This window comes from Diabrotica undecimpunctata, chromosome 5 (genome assembly GCF_040954645.1).
Source record: "Diabrotica undecimpunctata isolate CICGRU chromosome 5, icDiaUnde3, whole genome shotgun sequence".
In the NCBI taxonomy this organism is placed as follows: Eukaryota; Metazoa; Arthropoda; class Insecta; order Coleoptera; family Chrysomelidae; genus Diabrotica; species Diabrotica undecimpunctata.
This window is the reverse complement of record NC_092807.1, coordinates 102,125,887-102,149,439: the sequence shown is the minus strand read 5'-3', so window position 1 is coordinate 102,149,439 and position 23,553 is coordinate 102,125,887. Positions and strand designations below refer to the sequence as shown.

Sequence of the window (23,553 nt, the reverse complement as noted above, 5' to 3'; positions counted from 1 at the left end):
TGCAGAATTATTATCACACCACGAATGCCACATTTTAAAAGTATCTTCGTAAAACGGTAAAAAAAAATTAGAAAGAACACTTACGAAGTCACAACCCAACTTAATTGCAGTTAACTATTTGAATTTCACTGAACGCTGTAGTAGTTATGGTTATACTAAAAATATTCTTGTTTGTGATTTTTCTTGACGAACTATTTTATGGTTTTGGTCGCTCAGGTAAATATTGTTGTATCTTACCCAAAGGATGCTTAAGTTCGCCGATAGAAGATAACGCATTATGATTTCTCATAATAGCGATATACGATGTTTTAACTGGCCCTTGGTCCACGTGGACTGATCAACAGTTCGATGAAAACTTCAAATGGCTGACTGTCCATATTTTCAAACAATACCAGGCACATCAGAATGTAAATATCGATGACAATATTAAAACTTCATATTATTATACATCTGTCATTGATAATTTTGCAGTTAATAACTACTCCTGGTAGAGTATTTTTATTTTAATCTTTATTGCATGCATAATTTGTTATCCACTTAATCTGTATAAAATCTGGAGCAGTTTTAATAATACAGTTAAAGGAAAACGTGCTAAAAAGTTAAATAGTCCCAAACATCCTTTATCCTCTCTTATCCTGCTAATCGTTTTCTACCAGGGTTTTTTCTACTTGCTTATATTTCCACGTGCCCATACCATATAAGCGGTCGGGTTATTATTCTATCGGTGATCTTTTCCGTTACCCCCATCTCTTGTCAACGTCTTCATTTCTTCTATGTTCCAACTTTGACATTCTCTCTGCTCTTCTGGGGAATTGCATTTCCACGGTCTCAATGTTTTGCTTATTTGTCTTGCTAAGTTATCTACACTGTGAGCCATACGTTGTTAGATGCTCTACAGTGGACCTGTCTATTGATAATTTGGTTTTTGGATTGCGGTTTTTCATTTTTTATATTTTACTCTGTATATCGTTATAAGACTTTCCTTCACAGGATATAACGCTTCCTAGATATGTATATTACTGATATGTACCTTATATTCAATACGACAATAAAATATTTTTTCCTTATCTTCAAAATTTCTGTTACGTCTGTTGTCAGTCTGTGGCATGTATCCTTTCTTTATGTTCTTGATCTCGTTGTAGAACTCCCGGCTTTTTGCTTGTGCTTGCATATTTTTCCATTTTTGTTATGATTAAAATAAATACAAAATATAGTATAAAAATGCATTTAATAAAATATAAATCACAGCTGTTGAAAAATTATAAATAAATAAAAAAATATAAATATATGTTTCACCACCTCCAATTATCTACTCTGGATTTCCTGAGCGCTTCCAAAGACTTTTCGGCTCGAATTCGGGCTTCTGTGTGTATTCTGAGACTACCTCCTCGAGATCCTTCTTGTACTACGGAATCATGCTGAACGGCTCCAGAAACACCTAATGAAAAAAAAGCGCTTTTTAAACAATACAACTGACGAAACAATATCAGAATTTGACAAATTATGTTTGTGACATTTTTCGACAACTTTGCATAAAATAAATAGCTAATGAAAATAATGTCATATTCAGACTTGGATAATTGGCTTATAAAAATTATTGTGTGATGGTGATCGAGATGATATTATGAAATTTTAGAACAATTGTACACAACGGCACCCAGATACGACGTCAAAATCATACTGGGAGACTTCAATGTGAAACTAGGTAAAGAGGACCATCTTAGAGCGGTGATCAGCACACATAGCTTACATGATAACACTAATGATAACGGATCCAGACTGGCAGAATTCGCTGTGGCCAACAATATGGTAGTAAAAACTACACAATTCCAAAGAAAAGATATACATAAAGTAACCTGGGTGTCAAATGACGGAATCACACGAAATCAGATAGAGCATGTGCTTATCGATGGAAGACATTCTAGCAATATCATCAGCGCACACAGTTTGAGGGGAGCAGAAAGTTACTCTGACCACTTCCTGGTCAGAACAAAAATGAGAACAGGGGACATTTCAAGGCTCAATTTACCTGATAATGAACGCCAATATCAGGCACTGATCCAAAACAAATTGCAGACACTGGAAGAAGAAGAAACATCAACGCCAGAATTGACCATAGACCAGAAATTGCAAAATATAACGAACGCCATAGAAAGTGCAGCAGCGGAAAAGAAAGGAATAACAAGAAGAAAAACCAGGAGTGCGAACAAGACTTGCAATCAAGAGGATAGAGTTACTACCACGCCCTACAGATGAGAACAGGGAAGACAACAGGGTAAGGACTCAAACGAGAAGACTTTTAAAAAGAAAAAAGAAACAGTACCTAGAAGCGCGACTGGAGGAGGAACATAGAACCGGTCAGTTTTATAAGGACCTAAAAACAATGAAGGGCAACACAACCAACAGCCCAAGATTTATAAAAGACGATGCAGGATAATTGCTCACAGACGACGAGGAAGCCGCCAATAGAGAAAGTATTTTGAGCAACTCCTAAATACAGAAAAACCCACAACGACAGGACAACAAAGATAGTACCAGTTAGCCGAACCTGAAATACCAGGGCCCACACTAGCTGAAGTAAAGTCCGCAATTTCGTCCCTAAAAAACCATAAAGCTCCAGGCCCAGGCGGCATACAGGCGGAACTACTAAAACAAGGGGGAGAAAATCTCCACCTTGAGATATATCATCTTATAAGACAAGTCTGGGAAAGAAAAGAAATACCGAAACACTGGCATGAAAGCCATATAGTACCTATCCACAAGAAGGGAGACAAACAAATATGTCGGAACTATAGAGGAATATCGTTAATCAATACAACGTACAAAATTATATCCATAATACTTTCTAGAAGGCTAACTCCATACGCAGAGGAAATAATAGACGACTACCAAAGCGGATTCAGCCCGGGAAGGTCGACCATAGACCAGATATTCGTCCTACGCCAGGTGTTGGAAAAAAACTGGGAATTCAACCGCGATGTACACCAAATCTTAGTGGACTTTAAACAAGCTTACGATTCTGTTAGCAGAGAAGCATTGTGGGAGACCATGGTAGAAATGGGAATACCTGAAAAGCTGGTACGATTAGCACAGGTGAGCACAGACAACGCTTCCGCACGGATCAGAATTGGCAGCACCACGTCGGAGAAATTCCTCATTGACACCGGACTTAGACAAGGAGATCCTCTCGCTCCCCTGCTATTTAATTTTGCACTGGAACATGCGGTAAGGAAAGCTCAACCACAACTGACAAACGGATTTGCCGCCCAAGGATCAAAACTACTATTGGCGTCAAAAAAAGCTATTTCAGAACATTGCCTTCACCTTATACAAGCCCGTCGAGGCGGTCGTTGATTATTATGAATGCAGTTAGAATTTGTGATATTTGTAATTCAGTGAGTTTTTTTAGTTAAACCAAGTCGTGCTTCACTTAATCTCTGAACCAGAAACACAGAAACACGTAACAATATGTGGAAAGTAAGCAGCAGTGAACGATGAAACCTTGTCTGGACATCTAGGTGCATGCTACATAACACACTTTAGTACAAACTACCTAATATAACTTAAACGAATTTTAAATGTAGTGAATAACTTACCTTTTTTCTGAAACAGTTTTCCCAGGATAAAATCATCCGGTTCTGCACTTTCAACTGCTCCTTCTTTACTTTTCTTCTTCTTTTTAATCTCTACTTTGACCAATCCTTCTACATGTTGACCATCAACTTTTCCAGATTTATTTACAGTCTTATCCTTTTTCTTGAACTTGTCTATCAATTTGTCGGGTTCCTTAGTTACATTTAGTTTGGCCATTTTCGCTTTCTCTGCAATTTTAGCTAGTTCTTTGGTTTGTTTGAGTTTGTTATGCAGATCAGCAGTCTTCTCGGAATATTGTAATGCGTCTAAAATACGGAAATCAAAAGTATTGAATATATTAATTTTGTTAATTCAAATACTACTTTTCTGTTTCTTTATCACACCGAATGATACATGCTTTATAATAAAAAGTCATAAAAATATATGGCTTGGAAGCACGGACATTAAAACAAGTATATCTAAATAAGTTGGCCGCCTTTGAATTTTGGTGTTACAGAAGAATAGGAAATTAATCTGAAATAATATTGACTATTAAAAGAATAAAACTTGAGTACTTAGGTCATATTATGAGAGAGCTAAGATACTCATTATTGCAGCTTATTATGCAAGGCAAAATTCGAGGAAAGCGAAATGTGGGAAGACGAAGAATATCGTGGCTTAAGAACTTGTGGGAATGGTTTGAATGGAGTAGTGCAGAACTATTTAGAGCGGCAGTCAACAGAGTCCGCATAGCTATGATGATTTCCAACCTTCGATAGAAGATGGAACTTAAAGAAGAATAGAAAAATATGCAACGTTGGTAGTCTAAAAAGTGAACATCGTAATATTAATATGAGATGAATATCTCGCAAAAAAAACAGAAAAAACTTTATTTTATGTTCTCTATCATATTATCAATATCCCTATGCTGCGATAATAAATTATTGTGATGAATAGCAAGAGCAAGAATAGCTTACAGTGTTGATGATCTGTTATCGGTTTATTTTCAAGTTCCAAATCTTCAGACTTTACAAGACATCAAAAGTACTTATTGCTGGTTTCAAATGCAGCAGCGAGAATTTCTCGGAATAATAAGGCCTATACTAACAAAGCAGTGGCGTTCCACATTTAAAATAGTCAAATTGTAAAATATACCAAACCCCTTATTCCCTTTAAGGGAAATATGTACGTTTGGCTTGTCTATCAATGAATGAGTGTCGTATTACCGTATTTTACACCATAGGCTAACTCCATCCATCCACTCGTCAATTACATTTTAAAGCCGCAGATGGTATTTTGTACTACTACATTTCAAAGCTTTCTTGCTGCAATGGATAGAATGGAGTGCTCACTAAATTAGACAAAATGAAGTAAACAAGCCTACGAATCTAAGAGATCGAAGCTACAGCAGAAGTGAGCATTAGGGCTAAAACTCATCACATTATACAATTAATTCATTTACACATGCGTTTTAGGATGGTATCATAGGTCTTCTTCTTTTTTTATATAGACATGACTGTTTTATTTTTCAACGTGTCTCCAGTAAGTTGTCGTTTGGTAAGGTATCGTTTTCGTGGTCTTCCTACTGATCGCCTTCCTATTAGGGCATCGTCTCTTGCCGTCTTTACTACTCTATTTGATGTCATTCGGCTTATACGATCGTTCCATTCTACTCTTCTATTTCTTACCCAGTTCTTGATGTTCTCCACCTTGCATCTACGTCGTATATTTGTACTTCTAGCTCTGTCCCATAGTGTCTTACCGTCAATGTTTTTAAGTGTTTTCATCTCTGCTGTTTCTAACCTTTTTGTCCTCTCTGTGTCAGGTCGTGTTTCTACCGCGTATGTCATTATAGGTCTGATGACTGTTTTGTAGATTCTGCCTTTCATTTCTTTCACCATATTTTTATTTCTATATATTGTTTCCTTCAGGCAGCCTGCTGCTCTGTTTGCTCTATTCACTTGATCTTCCACTTCAGTTTCGAGCTTTCCGTTGCTAGATATGTGATGCCTAGATATTTAACCTCCATCACTTGTTCTATTATCTGATCTTCCAGCTCCAATTTACATCTTGGTAAATTTGCTGTTGTAACCATGCATTTTGTCTTTTTTGGGGAAATTAACATGTTAAAATTTCTGGCGGTTATATTAAATTGGTGCAGCATACGTTGTAAATCATCTTCACTTAAAGAAAGTAGTAGTGCGTCGTCTGCATAGCAGATTATTTAAAGATATTTTTCTACCATTTGGTATCCTTTTTTAGTTCTTACTTTTTTTATTATTTCATCCATAATCAGGTTGAACAATAGAGGACCCAGGGAATCTTCCTACCTTATCCCATTGCCAGCTTCAATACGGTCGGTTAGTTCTTCATAGAAGGTATTGTTGAGGAGAAATAAAACATGAGTGCAATTGCGGTTGGAGCGGGTGCAGTTGTCCGCACCTATTTCCCATGGCTGAACGAACGGCGCTGACAGCAGACGCGCAGCAGCAGAGACAACGAAACGATGGCGATGAGAAGTTTAACAATGTAGATGTAGATTTGTTTATACAATTGTTTATTGCGTTTTTAAGTGTAAAAATAAAAAGAAATCAAGTGTATTAGTTTTTTATACAAACGATTAACCAACCAAGTGATTTACCGTAACAGGTATCATAGGCTTGGTTCAAAATAATTAGGAGAGGTAACTGAATGTTTTACAGACAATAGCTAAATAAGTTTATAAAAAAGCTAATATTACTGTTATATACACTCGCGGTATTCATATAAGTAGGTTTCACACGCGCCGGTGGTTTCTCGTACGAGTTTTGTCTTTAGCTGATTAGCGGTGTTTGTCTACAACGGATTCGCGGTATTTTTTCACTGCATACACAGTACTGTTCCTTTGTGAGTAGTCATTCCCTAAAAGAGGTGGAAAAAGCGACTGTTGGTTACGGCAACCAAACTTAGATAGCGCAAAAAATACGTCTGTTGTTCGCGGGAACCAATATCAGAGAGACGAAAAACACGTCTGTTCTATACGGTAACAAAAATCAGAGAGAAAGAGAGATTTTTCGTTTGCATTGTCCACGGATGTCTGTACTTGGTTAAGGGTAAAAATAGGTAGGAGGAATTATTACTAAAGGTTGGCTTAGGTAATGATTTGAAATTAAGGGAATGTGAAATATTGAACACATATTATTCTTGCATGTCCAAGCAATTGTCTAGAAAGACTGTATGATGATAGGTAATATGTCGTATAAAAAAATTGTGGCTTACCTGAAAAACTGACAACAGCATCTCGATCATCGATTTTATTTATAGAAGTATTCTCCACCTGCTTCTCTTTCTCTTTATTATACTTATGTAATTCCCCGGCTTCCAAAGTTTTCATCTCTTGGCGCTTTTCTTCTTTTTCCGCTCTCTCGGCTTCCAATTCCATTTGCATGATGGTTGGTTTTTTATTAAGGCTTTTGGCTATTTGTTGTGCTAAATTTTTCATTTGTTGGATTTTGTCTTCCGTAAAACAAGATTCGGCATCAGTTGGTGTTTTCTTTCGCTTTTTCTTCTTCGATTCCTTCAATCTATCTTGAATTCTAACCTAAAATTAATAGTTAATATAAATATCACAGATCTGAAAGAGATTACTCTAAATATTATATAGGCAATACTTGAAATATCTGAAACAAAATAACAGTATAACTTACTCTGGAATTATGAAAGATATTGACTGTTTCCGGATTTGCATCTACTGATTCCTGTAGCGAAAATAAATCAAACAGATCCGATGATCTAAAAAATCTGTTAGTTTTGGGATCTGTTAGAATTTTATTGCTCAGAAGCTGTTTCCATACTTGTCGCTGGTACATCTGCAAAAAATAAATAGAAACTTTCAACAAAACCAGGGAAAATAAATTATATAAATATTTCTCAGATAATTTTGAGCATTTTTTTTTCTACCTTCAGACTTACAACCATCCTTTTGGAACGCGAAGAATTATTTGACAAGTGAATAATTCAAACACAGTTTTTGCAGAATTTCAGAAGCAAAAGTGTATGAATCGCAGTTTAAGCGTTAGTGAGAGCGCCCACCAAACTGACGTGGCAAGTAGCAAGTAGCACGCGTCTAGCATGTTACTTAAAATATAACCAATGCACACGAATGATTAGAATGAATGACGTCACTGTCATTTTGGTGTGCGCTGAATCATTCGTTTTCATTGGTTACATTTTAAGTAACATGCTAGATGCGTGCTATTGCTACTTGCCACGCCAGTTTGGTGGGCGCTCTCCCTTAGTGAGAAAACTTAATGCAAGATAAATGCCAGTTACTTGCCCGAAGAAAACAATTTCAGAACTATACCAAATAAATTATTGCATACTTATGAATTACCTTTTCTTCAATGGTTCCAGCAGTTAGCAATCGGTAAATAGTAACTTGCTTATCTTGTCCTATCCTCCAAGCTCTCTCCCGAGCCTGAGTATCGGTAGCTGGATTCCAGTCTGGATCGTAGATGATAACCCTATTTGCACCGGTCAGGTTAACACCTAAACCGCCAACACGGGTTGTTAGTAAGAACACATCATAAGTGGTATCCTGAAATAATGTTTTTTTTTTAAATAAAATCTAAATTTAACGGTTAAAACAGAAGAAATTTATAATATAAATATTAAGCAAATATCTCTTAATTATTTTTGAGTGAAAATACGTAAAAAATAAGTAAGAAATTATTTTTATCTGTATAATTCCTAATAGATTTTCAACGAAAACAATAACAGCACTACAGGCCTTAGAGGCCCTTGACTTCGATAGTCTTAACTAGTGTCTTCTACTTTTTCCGTCTTTCTTAGGATGTTTCTTTCTTTTCATCATCATCACGTAACGCTACAACCCTGGGTGGGTCTTGGCTGACTGTACAACTTTTTTCCAATTTGTTCGGTCTTCCATCAACCTTGGGTCAAATGGAATGTTCATTTTCCGGAGATCTGCTTGGATGTTATCTCTCCATCGCATTCTGGGACGTCTGAGTGGTCTTTTGCCTGTGGGAATCTCCTCCCATACCAGTTTTTTTTATGCAGTCTGTGCACGTGTCCTGCCCATCTTAGTCGCTGTGATTTAATTTCTTGGACAATATCGACGTCATTGTAGAGTGCTTTTAATTCGATATTGGTTCTGATCTTATACTGGTTTGTGGTGATGTCATGGTGAGGTCCGAAAATGTTTCTAAGTATTTTTCGTTCAAAGCGTCTGAGCTTTTCTTCGTTTGCTTTGGTCATGGTCCACGTTTCGCATCCGTATATTATTACAGGTCTGACGATGGATTTATAGATTTTTATCTTTGAACTTCTTGTAAGATTTTTTAATTTTATGAGCTTATCCAGTGCGAATAGACAGCGGTTTGCAGATTGGATTCTGTCTTTGATTTCTTCAGTAACATCGTTGTCAGCTGTAATTACGGCCCCCAGATACTTAAAACGTTGTACTCTTTCGAAATTGAAGGTGTTGACCGTCACATTTTGTCCTATTCTGTCTCTTCGTGTCGTTCTATTTATACACATATATTTCGTCTTTTCTTCATTAATCTTCAGCCCTACTTCACTTGTTGCTCCTTCTACCTTGTTGAAGATGTCTTTCGTGGATAGGATGGAGTCTCCAACGAGATTTATGTCATCTGCATATGCGAGTAATAGCTTGGGACCTTGAACCGATAGCAATTCCGTTTTTATTTCGGTCGACCTCATGGCTTTCTCTAATACAAGGTTAAAAAGTAGTGGAGATAACGCATCACTCTGTTTGAGTCCACTGTTGATTTCAAAGCTGCCAGACAGTTTATTATTTACACGTACTTTTCGTGTCTTTTGGCATTCGTAAAACATGTTCCAACCGCCTAATTCTCTGTGCCCTGATTTTCTGTGTTATTTTAGGCCTCTTATACATCTCCATTAGCTCCTTGTTCCTGGTGCCATTCCCCGTTGGTCTCCTTTATCCCACCAAAAACTTTTCTCAGGATTTTCCTCTCCCAAAGCTCTAATTTCTTTTCTTACTTCTGATTCACTGTCCAAGTTTTCACATGCAACACTGTTGGTCCCACTATTATTTCATAAGTTCGAATCTTGGATGCTCTGGACATGTTTTTGCCTTCAGGTACATCTACGTACTCGCGAAAACGATAACTTCTACAATATTTCCGAAGAAAATAATTACTTTTAGGCTGCTCCCAGCGAAAAAAAATTGTTTTACTACGTGTCCGCAAAAACTAAACTTACACAATATTTGCAGTGAAAATAATTACTTTTTGAGTGCTATTGGCGAAAAAAAATTTTTTTCATCTGCGTGCCAGCGAAGACTATAATTAGATATAGACTATACACGAACAGATTAAACTGTCTTTGTTGTTGATTGTGTACATTTGTTGATATATATATATAGGGTTTCATAATGACGGAGGATTTCGGCAACTGGGAGACCAGTTTCTTGTTAATCACGTAGACTTCTACTACCATCATTTCAACGAGCAGGTGATATATTTCCTTGTGAGTTTTATTTAGGAACATTGTACTTTTGTAAACGGAATTTAAATAGAAGTGACTACGTTGTGAAAGGAAAAATGTTTAATTCACGTCTTTTTCTAAGTAATATAAGAGTAACATTTTTTACAGAAATTAAGGAAAATTATACTAACCATATTGAATTTCTCAATTAATGGCTGTCTACTTCCGATGGAAGTGGTTCCATCCATTTTCAGGTACTTGTAGCCTTGTTGTTCTAAAAAATCTTGGAATATAGTGATCATCGACCTTCCTTGGGTGAAAAGTAACACCCGATGTCCTTGCTTCTTCCATATTTTTAACAAAGCGGAGACCACGATCATTTTACCAGACTTTTTGTAGAAACCGAAAGATTTTCCACCCTTAGAACTTCCCGGATCCTAAAAAGGTTATTTCTTCAACATAAAATAAAACAATAAAACAAAAATGATTAGGTGATTATGAGGGACTTGCAGGACTAAATATATAGGGTTAGATCTCCAAGAATGAATCAATATTCAACAGATACATCTTGGTCGGTAACAAATATTCAATTCGTGTTTTTACCACTGTTTATAATCCAAGAGCTAAATAATTTCGAGCACATATGCACATGTTTTATTATAAACTCCATTCGCTTAGCTCGGGCATATTTTGACAGATTCATTGTCGGAAACCTACAACACAACAATTCCTACTTCTCAGTATTAATAGCTCAAGTATCCTACTATTGCAGACTTCTTTCTTTAAAAAAAGAAGAATTATTCTAAATAGTGGAAGTGTATACTAAACCCATCAAATTTTGGGTAGTATATATTTAAAAAATATATTTTAGTTGTTATCATTTAACATAACTATTTATTATATGGTGCAAATAAATAAATATTGATTGTCGGTAATTCGCAAAGTTCTATTTTATTTACTATTTAGTTTGTTTACTATTAATATTGGCTATGAGTACGTGTGCTTGGTTGTATAGTAATTTCCAGCCACTTTTAGTCTGTCAAAAGTAACTAACTTCGCAAAAAAATAATTACTAAATTCACTAGACAGTTAGGACTGGGAATAGCGAACCGAGTATATTATATTAAATTTAATTTTCAATGAACTAACCTCAGAATTATCATTGTCGTCTATGGTTTCAGAAAGGAATATATCAGGGTGATTGCAGATTTTTCGGAGCTTTGTGATTGCAACAAACACTCTGGCTCGTATTTGTTTGTCTGCAGACCAGTTTTTAACTCCTTTCCCCAGTATATGACTGATATCATCGCCCTAAAAACATAAAATATGATTTAGCCAAAAAAATTGACAATCAGATAAATTATTGCTCTGCTATAGGGGTATATCGTTATTTGTACTTTAATACGAATTGATTCTTATGGAGGTGCAAATGCAGAAATATACCGTTCAGAAAAAGAATTTTTGCATTAAATGTTCAAAAAATCAGTGACTAGTTTAAAAATTAAAAATATTGTTGCTAACTGTTTGGGTTATGTACATGATCAAACCAGTTGCATACAGATTTTAGGCTGGAGACTTTGTTAGGTTTGTACTATTTTTTATAGTTATATATATATATATATATATATATATATATATATATATATATATATATATATATATATATATATATATATATATATATATATATATATATATATATATATATAGAAAAGAAAAGAAATTTAATCTTTGCAGATTAGTTAAATAGTAAACTCTTAAATATTGGGGAAATCTGCAAGAAATACTCTAATGTGTATCAATTGTTTCGCCGAACGTTTTCGCCAAAGAGAATTAATTTGGCTTCTTCAGGGCTGAAAGAGAATAAATTATAATTAGCTACCATATATTATCTATTAAAACATTATTGATCTTACCGTAACTTAGAATTGTAGAGTTAGAATATTAAAAACTTTGCTAGTAACATAGTGGTGTTTTTTGTTACTATGTGCAAAAAAAGTTTTTTATAAGAATTGAAATGTATGGTAGCTTCGAACTTGACACGTAAAGGCTTACCCAAGGTTAATCGAAAAACCCAATGCAACTACATTTAAAAGGAGGTAATTCTTTGAAATGTCGGCAATAACTAAATTTTTGATTTTTAGATAGTTAAAAGTGAGGTTCTGTTTAAGCCAGAACGCAAGCGCTGACAACTTCATTATAGTTGGTATGAATCTTTATGTCGTTAAGGTTCATTGGTAAAAAACGAATGAATTTAAATCCCAGTAAAGGGAAATATTATTTTGATTTTCTTTATTTAATTATATTATATTGTTCATGTATTATTGAATCTTATTGAGACGTATCTAAGAAAAGCAAGGGAATGTTATATATTTTTTTTTTGTTAATGAAAATTAATTATAAAGGTATGTTAGTTGTTAATGGATATATCAGTCAAGTTAGTAATCTGTGATATAGTATTGTTCTTGGTATCTGATTTAAGTAACAGGTGGTATATATCGCTTAGATTCTTGATGTCACTCTTAACATTAATGGAGAAATCGTTAAGAAAAATATAAGACATTTCAATGAACTCTCTTTTAGATTTATTGTTCTCACGGTGGAGAATTGTGGTGTTGGTATAGTCCATGAGATGACCAGTGGAATGGACATGTTTGGCTAATGCACAACGGTCAGGGTGAAGTCGAGAATCACTTTTGTGTAGTTTAATACGTGATTTCAATAATTGAGATGTTTGACCGATGTAGGAATTGTTGCAAGAGAGACATGGAATGTTGTAGACAATATTACTAAGCCTATCTATGGGAGTCTTATCTTTTATCTTAGAATAAAGATTATTAATTGTTAGGGCTGATCTACAAGCTACATTAAGTTTAATGTTGTTATTATTATTGCCAAATAATATTCTAACTCTACAATTCTAAGTTACGGTAAGATCAATAATGTTTTAATAGATAATATATGGTAGCTAATTATAATTTATTCTCTTTCAGCCCTGAAGAAGCCAAATTAATTCTCTTTGGCGAAAACGTTCGGCGAAACAATTGATACACATTAGAGTATTTCTTGCAGATTTCCCCAATATTTAAGAGTTTACTATATATATATATATATATATATATATATATATATATATATATATATATATATATATATTAAATATGGCTTTTTACGAAATAGTAGTCACAGTAAATAATTGGACGAGTTCATTTAAAACACGAGGAGTGACCGTTATACAACATGTAAAAATTTTTAATTTTATTAAAATCTATAAAAATACTAAAATTACTTTATTCAATTTTAAACATATTATGTATTTAAATAAAAAAAATATAGAAAACATGAAGCTTGGCGCTAGTCTACAGTCTCTATTATAAAATTAACACTTACCAGTAGATAATCCTTATACAACCGTTTTTGTTCATCAGAAAGTGAACAGAACAACACTTGTTCGGTTTTATTTGGTAGCGAAATATGATGCTGCACCTCGTTTTTTGTTCTTCTCAGCAAATAGGGGGTTATTAGATCTTTTAAGGTGCTAGCTACTGACAACGCTGTGGCTTCCTACAATGATTTTTGTTAGATTTACATGGGCAATAGCTTAAAATATTTTAGTGTTCATTGAAATAAAAAGTATCATTCGACTATATGAGGAATTGGCCACAATAAAACGATACTGACATCTATGAGCACCGAGGAATATCCCACATAATAGCACTATACCGGCAGAGCCGATCCTAACAGCGCACCGCACGCGGGCGGACAAAACAAAGGGCGGCCGTGGGCCACATCTAATTAAAAAGTCAAATATTCGCGTATTTCTCAAAATAAAACTATTTTATCATAATATTGTTCTGAAGCTATTTTTTTGTGGCATCTTAAAGTAATTACTATTTTAATGGAAATAAGCTACAATTGACGTTTAAAATAAGTTAATTGACGTTTCAATTTCCACTTCGGAAATCATTCTCAAGATACAAACATTAATAAATAAAATCACAAGTCATTGAAAAATCGAAATACCTGTAACAGATGCACTATCTCGAGTCGATAGCATAAAGAAAGATATCGACAGCGTAGACTTAGCTCTCGCACAAGAAACAGATCCAGAACTAAAAACGTACTTAAGAGAGAAAACATCGTTGCAATTAAAGAAAATACTGTTTCCAGAACAAAACGTTAGTTTGTACTGTGACGTAGCAACATCTACAGCCAGACTATTTGTACCGAAACCACTCCGAATGGCAATTTTTAGCACCATGCATAATCTAGCATGTCCTGGAATTAACAGTTCTGTGAAGATGATCACACAGCGATATGTTTGGCCTTCAATCAAATCAGATGTGAGAAAATGGACTCAAGCGTGTCTACAGTGCCAAAAATCAAAAATATCGCGCCACATTGTTTCACCGACTGGAAATTTCCTACCACCTTCCAGCCGATTCGAACATGTTCACATAGACATTATAGTGATGTCTATTTCTGAAGGAATCAGATACTGTTTAACATGTGTCGACCGTTTCACGCGTTGGCCGGAAGCTTTCCCAATTCCCAATCAAGAAGTAGATACAGTAGCCAGAACATTTTTTTCTGGTTGGATAGCTCGTTTTGGCACTCCCAAGCATATCACAACCGATCCAGCCGATCAAGGTCGACAATTCGAATTACATCTCTTTAAATCAATCTGCAAATTAACTGGAACTTTCCATTTAAGAACAACCGCCTATCACCCTCAAGCAAATGGCATAGTGGAAAAATTTCATCAACAATTAAAAGCAGCAATTCGATGCCATGAAAATATTCGATGGACCGAAAGCCTACCTTCAGTGTTACTGGGCATAAGAGCAGCGTGGAGAGAAGATTTAGGTACTTCAGCCGCCAAACTCGTTCATGTGTCAGTAAAATCTTTTTTTTTTGTCAGTTAAAATATTTTTTTCAGTGTAACAATTATTTTACAGTGTAAATTTTTTTTAGCGTAAAAATTGTTTTTTTTTCTGATATACCTATTCAATTTCCATTGTAACTATGTATGTATTATCCATATTTCTCGAAGGGGGTATTGTAGCGACAATCTAATTACGAATAATTGAACTTTTGTATTTAAAAATTAAATAAAATGATCTCATATAAAAATTTACATTTTCGCAATTGGTTATACACATAAGAAACTGGATACACACAAACTGGTACTGGATGATCGTCAAAGTGCGCGAGCTAGAAGACTTGGTAGAAATTTCAAAAAGTGCACTACATCGCATATTATTTGAAACTCTGAACACGAGAAAGCTGTGTGCCGCGTTTGGTCACCCTCGAGCACAAAAAGTGTGAAGATATTTAAATTGAGTATCTAACGAAGTTTCACAGCAACAAACAGAATTTTGGGCATTTTTATAACCGTGAATAAAACATGGGTCTATCACTTCATACCCAAGAAAAATTAACAATCAAAACATAGGACTCAAAGGGAGAACTAGCTCCAAAGAAGGTAAAGAATTTTCACCTACAGGCAAGATCATAGCATCGCGTGGGGATGCGCGTGGGATAATTTTCATTAACTAACTGGAAAAAGGAAAAATTATCAACAGCGAGTATTATGCGAACTTACTGCAACATTTGAGCGAAGCAATCAAACAAAAACGGCCACATTTGACAAAGAATAAAATGTTGTTTCAACACAATCCACCAGCTCATATATCCATTATTACAATGGCCAAAATTAAATGTGAATTGCTACATCATGCTACCTATTTACGAGATTTAGCTCACTCAGATTATTTTTCATTCACAAACTTGAAAAAAAGGCTCAGTGGTCAAAGTAAATGGCTATTTTGCGGAGCAAGACAGTTCTTATTATAAAAAAGAGTATCGAACTTATTGAACATTGCTGTGAAAAGTTAATAGAGCTAAAAGGAGATTATGTTGAAAAATAAATACACTTTTTTTCAAAATTTTTGAATTTTCTTTGTTGGGTCGAATACTTCTGGCATCACCCACATACATAGAAAGTTTATTAATTTTGTGATTTTGCGAATGAGTGTATTTGGAAATATTGCGGACATTTTTATTTGTTTGTTTAAGAAAAACAAACCTGCATAGGCGTGGAATTTGTAAAACCTCCTTGTAGAATGGGTCCCGAAAAATGCTCTTGGAATGTCTTCATATTCCCTAACATTCCTGGATTTGTGTAATCTAATAGACTCCATAGTTCTGTCAGATCGTTCTGCATGGGACTTCCAGTCAACATAATCCGGTGAGGTGTTCTAAACAATTTAATTGCTACTGTGGCTTTAGCATTTGGGTTTCGGATTTTATGTCCTTCATCAAGAATTACGTAATGCCAGTTATAGTCCAAAAGTTGTGTTTGGTATTTGATAATCGCTAGATATGTGGTTACAATAATTCCTTTTGTTTTATGCATGTCTTTAATAAATACTGTTTTGTTTCCTACGAAAAAATAAAAAATACATTTTAAACATTACTTGTTACAAAAATATGTTACATTTTTTTAAAAATTAGAACAGTGGCAACATTATCATAATAATTATGCCATAGCAATATTTCAGTGTTTTCATAGAGTTGTCACTATTCTTCAATATGTCTTATATCTATATTACAACTTCTATTCTTAAAAATCAAAAAAAGCATAAGACATAATTAACTGCAAAAATTATCAAATGGAAACAGATGATTATAATTTATAATTGCTTTTTTTTTAGCCAAACCAGGGCAGAAATTACTAATGTATAGTGAAAGAGTAGACTAAATTACCAGTATTACAAGATCTATTCTTCTATATTCATTTATTTTAAGATTTAGAGAATTTAAAATTTATTTAAGATATAAATTTAAATTTTGGGATGACTCACCTTGGTAACTGCCAGATTGATGCAGCACACCTACTCTGAACTCTGGTGCCCAATCATGAAAATGTTTTACCCACTGGTGTATAACTGTTGCTGGACACACTATTATAGATGGTCCCAATCCATTAAACCTATAATATTGATTAATTTTGTTTAAATTATTGCCTCATCGTCTTTAGAAAGAAGAGAACACTCAATCTCAGAATAATCCAACTAGATAATAATGCTAGAAGAATTAGCTCACCTGGCTCAAACACTAAAGAGAAAAATAAATCTATAAAAATATTTATTACATGTATTATAGTGGGTTTGGAAAATACATTAGGAAAGGCCAATTGTTTTTTTGTACAATTATACAAACAAAATATATTAATCAAATCAAAATATACCCCTTACCTGCCATGACAAGAACTGATTCTGCTGTGCTCCAAAGACAACAAAAAAGCAATGATTTGTACAGTTTTTCCCAAACCCATTTCATCTCCTAATAAACCTCCTGTCGCCTTTTGATGTATTTTCCACAACCATTTTATAGAATCTTGCTGATATCTGTAAAATTTTAATGTCAATCCAAAATTAACAACTATTAATAACTGCATTACTTACTTGTATAGTTTATTCCAAACCTTCATTGGTACCTTTAAACCACCCTTAAAACAATAGTCTTCATCCTCATTCTCATCTTCATCTTCTATCTCTATTCTCTCTGACATTTCGTCTTGTAGGCCTTTGTAATACTTATCAAGCCTTAACCTATAATTCTCCCAAACTGCATCATCTATAACTTTTTGTAAATGATTCTGAGTTCTTTTTCTTTTGGTTTTAGGTTTATTATGAATTACTAAGTCATTTGTAGGATCTGATTGAGAATTATGGCCCTCTTCATAATCACTATCTAAAAACAAAAGAATATATATTAACACAGGAATGATTGTGCTTCCCAGTATGATGGGTGATTGAGAGTGGTCAGGCAGATCAGAAATCATTTACTTAAGAACATACCTGATAAGAAAGACAATGAAAAGATGTGAAGCCTTTAATTGTGTACTAATTTCCAGAGGTAGAAATTCTGGAAGAATACTGCACATAACTGAAATATTGACTGAAAATAATTTATTAAAGCTGGCTTATTTTAGTGCTATTACTACAAGGAATATATACAAAGAAATCTATAGACATATCCAGTTTCACAATCTGGCAACAAGAAATGATAATTTGAGTTGTTATTTTTTATAATAGAGAATAAGAGTGCAAAATTTTAGTCAAATTAATGACAACTGTGTGAGATAGCTCACCTCACTGGAATAAGGATTTATTCTTGTCAAATGTCCTTGAACTAAAAAAGATTTATTTGAAATGAAAAACTATCAATAAAACCAAAATGAACCACTCATAATTGTTATTCTTCTTTAATATGTCAGATATTATAATATATTTCATTAAATACTGCATTTCTATTAAGTTAATGTTATATTACCATATTCTCCATCAGATGGAATGTATTCACTACCAGAATTATCTTCCTTATATACCTCTACATCATTTTTAAGATTTTCTGTACCATTCTCACTTAATGGTACATTACTAATTTCATCATCATTACAGGCTCTACTAAATGTATCTATTATGTCCTTTTTAACAATGCTACGTTTCTTTATAATCTTTTTTTCCCTATTTAAGGATTTTTTAAAATCCTGTCTTTTCTTCAAATCCTCTTGTCTTTTTATATAAGCTGCAAGATCAAGAGTAGGAGTTATCTTTTCAATTTCATCTTCTATTTCCCCATCTTCTAAAACAGTACTTCCAGTTGGGGCTCCATTCTGTTGATTAGCAAAAACTTTTAATTCCTTTAAAGCTTGCTCCTCTAAAACTGATTGATCTTCAGACCAAACGTTTACATTTGCCTCCAAAAGTATTTCATGTAATTCATCCTAAAATCGTAAAAACAAAAAATATGTTTTAATTTTATGTTTTATTTATAAAATTTGAGACATACTTGATTATTCATTGCGAATATTGTTTTTTTACTTTTAGTCCTTCTTTTCACCTGTAAATTAACACGTGCTACCTTTATGAGTATTCGTTGTTTTTGTTTGCTGTTTGCTTTATTCAGTGTTATTCATTCTTTATTCCCCACCACACTATCACAGACATGTGCCATAGACAGATTTGGAAGAGAGTTTCTAGCTCCAAATGCGGAAGGGCCGAAACTAATTTCATTTGACGGCAAATTTAAAATGTAGGTTTTGAATTTTAGGCGGCAAATTCAAAAACTATGCTCTAAATTTTATTCCACAAAATTCAAAAACTATTGTTTATATTACATGTACTATGTTATAATCTTAGAGTAGGGAATTCTACTCGTCAACTACTCGTTGACGAGTAGAATTCCCTACTCTAAGGTTATAATATACATTATAACGACATGGCAACACTGCCAACGCTATATTTCGTTCTGTGAAACTTAATTGACAGATAATTTGAGGTTATCTATCGGTTATCTTCACTGGGACGTGGGACCAAAGGTGAAAAACGTACTAATGTCTAAGAGCCTGACCCACTACTCTGAGCCGCGTAATGTAGGTTGTCTATTATGAATTTGAATCGGGGAAATTACTGATAGACTCACGCATGACGTCCGACATCGGATAATCATTTTTTACTATACTCTGTTTTTTAACCAGGAGGAGTAAACTAAAAAGACAGATTCACACCCAAGAAAGTTACTAGAAAAGTCACCAAATACATCTTCTTTTTTGGTTGCTTATCTCGGCCTTGCGGTAATCCAGTAATCAGTATTGGACAACCTCACACATCGATTCTAACCTAATTTTGTTTGTTTATGTTTGAATAATAATTTTTTCCAATTCACTTCCAATATATTATTTAGTTTTTCTAATTACAATAAAAAAATGTTAGACTGTTATGAAGAAGTTGAAGAATTTTTAGAGTTTATTTATCACATTGTAGAAGAAAATCGTCTGGAACTTATATGAAAGCCATATATTCGTGATAAAATTAAATCTAAAATCCAATCGAATTTTACAATATTTCTTCAGCGCATTCACTTAAACAACAAATATTGTATGATACTTTATAAAAATATAAGCAGTTTCTATGGGATTGCCCATTTTTCAAATGTACAGGTATAGACTTATTTTCATTATTCATGCTCCATTAAATGAATTGTAGCTCTTTCTGGTCATAGAAGGGAGATTATGGGTATTGTTGTTGAACTTAAAAACTTTCTCTCTTATACACTGATTATAATACAATGCATAGAAGCCATCCCCCACTGGCATGTTCAGAATCAGTACACTAGATGTATATATGTATATTTTTAGGTAATGATCAAGAAAATAGTGCACATATAAGAACAAGAAATATTGTATTGTAGAAAAGCTATTTTGGAACCTGAAAAAGACAGTTTCCTTATTTTCAACAAGTTCTACAATCCAAATTAAATACATCTCTTGCAATAATATGTGCTACAGCATTACCTTACAATCTGGGTTTAAGGGAAAATAATGATGGTGATGATGATTTTGTAGAAAATGTTGATGTGTTGGTAAATAGAAATGTTAATGATGTGGAACAATGGTTAAATTATAGGAGACATTTTATTCAACAATTTTTTTGCATGAGAATGAGAATACTATTGAATATCATACTAAATGTTTTTTTTCTATTATTTCTCAAAATGTGATCATAATCATTGGCGTGACAACCTTTTTGTTTGGGTTTTGATCTTTTCAGGAATACTTATTTCTCCATTCCAATTTATTTCAATGACTTATTCTAAGTATTTGTTCCTTACCTATATCTAATCTTTGGTCTTCCTCGTGTTATATGTCCATCTGACATTTGCTTATTTTGGAAAGTATTTCATCTTCTTTCATCTTTCCTCGTATTATGTGGTCCTATTTTGATGAATGTTAATTTAACCCATTATGACTGTATGTATTAAAGAAACTAATATACGTTTATTAAAAATGTATAATAATAGACAAATTAACAATTTTTTAATCTAAAAATCTATTAACTAACAACAAACATGTGTTACATAAATGTAATGCTAGGTCATTATAGTATTGTAGCTAAAATAAAATAAATTCTTAAGAAACACAACGAAATTTGTATTAAAACTAGAATGTCTTCATATGAAAAATATAATTATTGCAGTCAATACACATGCGGACATCACATTTGTTACACATTGTTCGAGTACTACTGCTACACCCCTATCCTTCACAGCAACATCTTTTGTTGTTAGATATAGTTATTAAAAGGTGATTGTTTCCATCGCACCTTAGATTGTCTGATATTCTATTAAGCGAAACACTAAATTTCAAAGAACTGGATCTTCCACCATGCATTTGTATATTTGTTAAGATATGACAAAGCAATACATCTTCTGAAATCTAATTGGGAAATCTTGGTGTAGTAGTACTTGCAGAGTATCCATCTGTTATTAATACTTGCATCAATGAGCCATGTGAAGATATACCACCACCACTTCTTTGAACGGATTCCAATTCTGTATGTAGATATGTTTTGGTCCATCAAATCGATTCCTCCCATATTATTAATATTTGGCAATGATTTTAGGTCTTGGAATTTGTACATATTTTTTTTCTTATTTACTATATATGACCACAGTTCCCACAGGAGTAGCACCATAAATTATAGATGCAGCAGCCAAAATGTTATTGTCTACTCACTTTGTCAATTTGTCAATTTGTCAATTCTTTTTTTTCTCAGTAATGAACAAGTTTTAGGAATTGTGTCACCCCTAAAGGTTCCTGTAATATATTCTTTTAATTTCAATCGAGAGAGAGCAGCATAAAGTCCTACGATTTATCTCATTTAAGAATCTCCATACAGTTAATCAAATCAATCACCCTAACATGGAAAATTCTCTCAACATCGTAACTTTTCGGGTCAGACGCATGCACAAAGATCTAACTATGCTGTATAGTCTATTGCACTCCCATAGTTTCAGTCCACAACTGTTAGGAAAAATTAACCTTCATGTGCTTCTAGACAAACCAGGCTATTAACCTAATTACACATCATCGAACTAACTATGGATATAATTCTTATCTATCTAGGTCTGGCTAGGTTTGCAAATTAATAAGTATACAGATAGTTTGGATTGCTTTGCAAAGCAAAGTACCTACTTTTAAAGTGCAGTTAATATCTTGCCTGTGATTATTTGATGCCACTAGCTGTGTAAATTATTTTAATTGATTTTAAATTATTAAGACCTAGTTTTAGTTTTTTTGTGTTTATTTTTTGTCTATGTTAGTTTTAATTTTAATTTTATGCTATGTATGTGAGTAATTAGGATTTTATATTTTTGTATTATACGATTGTATTTAAATTGGGCAATTTCTTGTAGACAAATAAATGAATTAATTAATTTCAAAAAGTTAACTATGTTTACATTAGTGAAAAGTTGAAAAACAACACATACTTCAAAGAGCCTAACGTTACATATAAGTAAATTTACAATTATTCCAAGCTGTTTTTATCAAACATAGACAAAGTAACTAACTATTTTCACAGACAACAACAAAAAAGCACTATTTAACAGTATTTTTGTAAAAATATGCGTTTTACTCTAAAAATAAGGTTTTTGCAGCACTTACTCGAAACAAATGTTATGCTCTATGATACTTTCTAAATTATATTTAGTTTAGACTGCAGTTACTCACTAACTAAAACAACTATCAGTATGACTTTCCACGGAAGGCTTCCTTATGTTTGTTTTGAATGCTTTATACCGTCATCTATGTGATTGTAGTCAAAATGAAACTTTATGTAAAGCCGACTAAATACATCTGCAAGTGTTACATAAAATTAACACTAGGTCATAATGGGTCATATATTCTTCTCCATCTGCCTTTTTTATTTTTCTCCTTTGTATATATGTCAAGATTGTTCTGCCTAAAGTAGCCAATTCGCTGTCTTCACTTTGAGTAAGTAACCAGATTTCAGATCCATATGTAAATACTGGATGTATTAAGGTTTTGTGCAATTGGAATTTACTTTTTTTTGTAATATCTTATCTTGGTTGTTTAATTGAGCCCTGAATGATTGGTGATGATGAATTGGGTATGAATGGTTGGTCTTGCTATGTTAGATGCTATTTAGCCAGATTCCAGTGTATTGTTTATTTTATCTAGGTACTTGTCTACTGCTACTCTATTATTGTACTTTCACTATATATGTTTTGAATTTATATAGTAATCTTCTGTCTTTCTCTTGTACCTATATTCAACTAGAATTTGTTTATTCTGAGAATATATTATTGAATCCTTGTAAAATGTTAGATATACCTATTCTTTTTTATTTTATTTCTAAATATGTATTTTTTATATTCAATTTTAAAATAAATGACTATGAGTTTTCCTCCTTTTAAATAAGTGTTTATTTGATAAACCTTTCCTTACCAAATATAAAATTAATTACACATGTAAATAGCAATACATATACTATTTATGTAGATGACATAGTCTTCTTAACAAGAAGAAACTGGAGTTGTTTGGGAATTTGAAAAGTGAAGCAAGAAAATTACTAATGTAAATGGTATCTATAAATTTTAGTTTGTTACATATAAAGCATTTTAAGATATATATATATA

At 33.3% G+C, this 23,553-nt stretch overlaps 1 protein-coding gene across 1 annotated transcript; it reads right to left on the bottom strand.

Annotated features, from left to right (window-relative positions):
* Positions 1 to 1,211: 1,211 nt before the first annotated feature.
* Positions 1,212 to 19,062, bottom strand: LOC140441586 (DNA excision repair protein ERCC-6-like). Its single transcript, XM_072532413.1, has 14 exons — positions 18,904 to 19,062; positions 18,385 to 18,838; positions 17,514 to 17,802; positions 17,304 to 17,456; positions 16,911 to 17,038; positions 16,133 to 16,488; positions 13,435 to 13,608; positions 11,194 to 11,355; positions 10,236 to 10,481; positions 7,946 to 8,149; positions 7,260 to 7,421; positions 6,832 to 7,153; positions 3,597 to 3,899; positions 1,212 to 1,438 (listed from the first exon to the last, which is right to left on the bottom strand). The coding sequence occupies exons 1-14, from the start codon at positions 18,913 to 18,915 to the stop codon at positions 1,293 to 1,295; spliced, it is 3,111 nt and encodes a 1,036-aa protein (XP_072388514.1). The 5' UTR covers positions 18,916 to 19,062; the 3' UTR covers positions 1,212 to 1,292.
* Between the last annotated feature and the right edge of the window lie 4,491 nt (positions 19,063 to 23,553).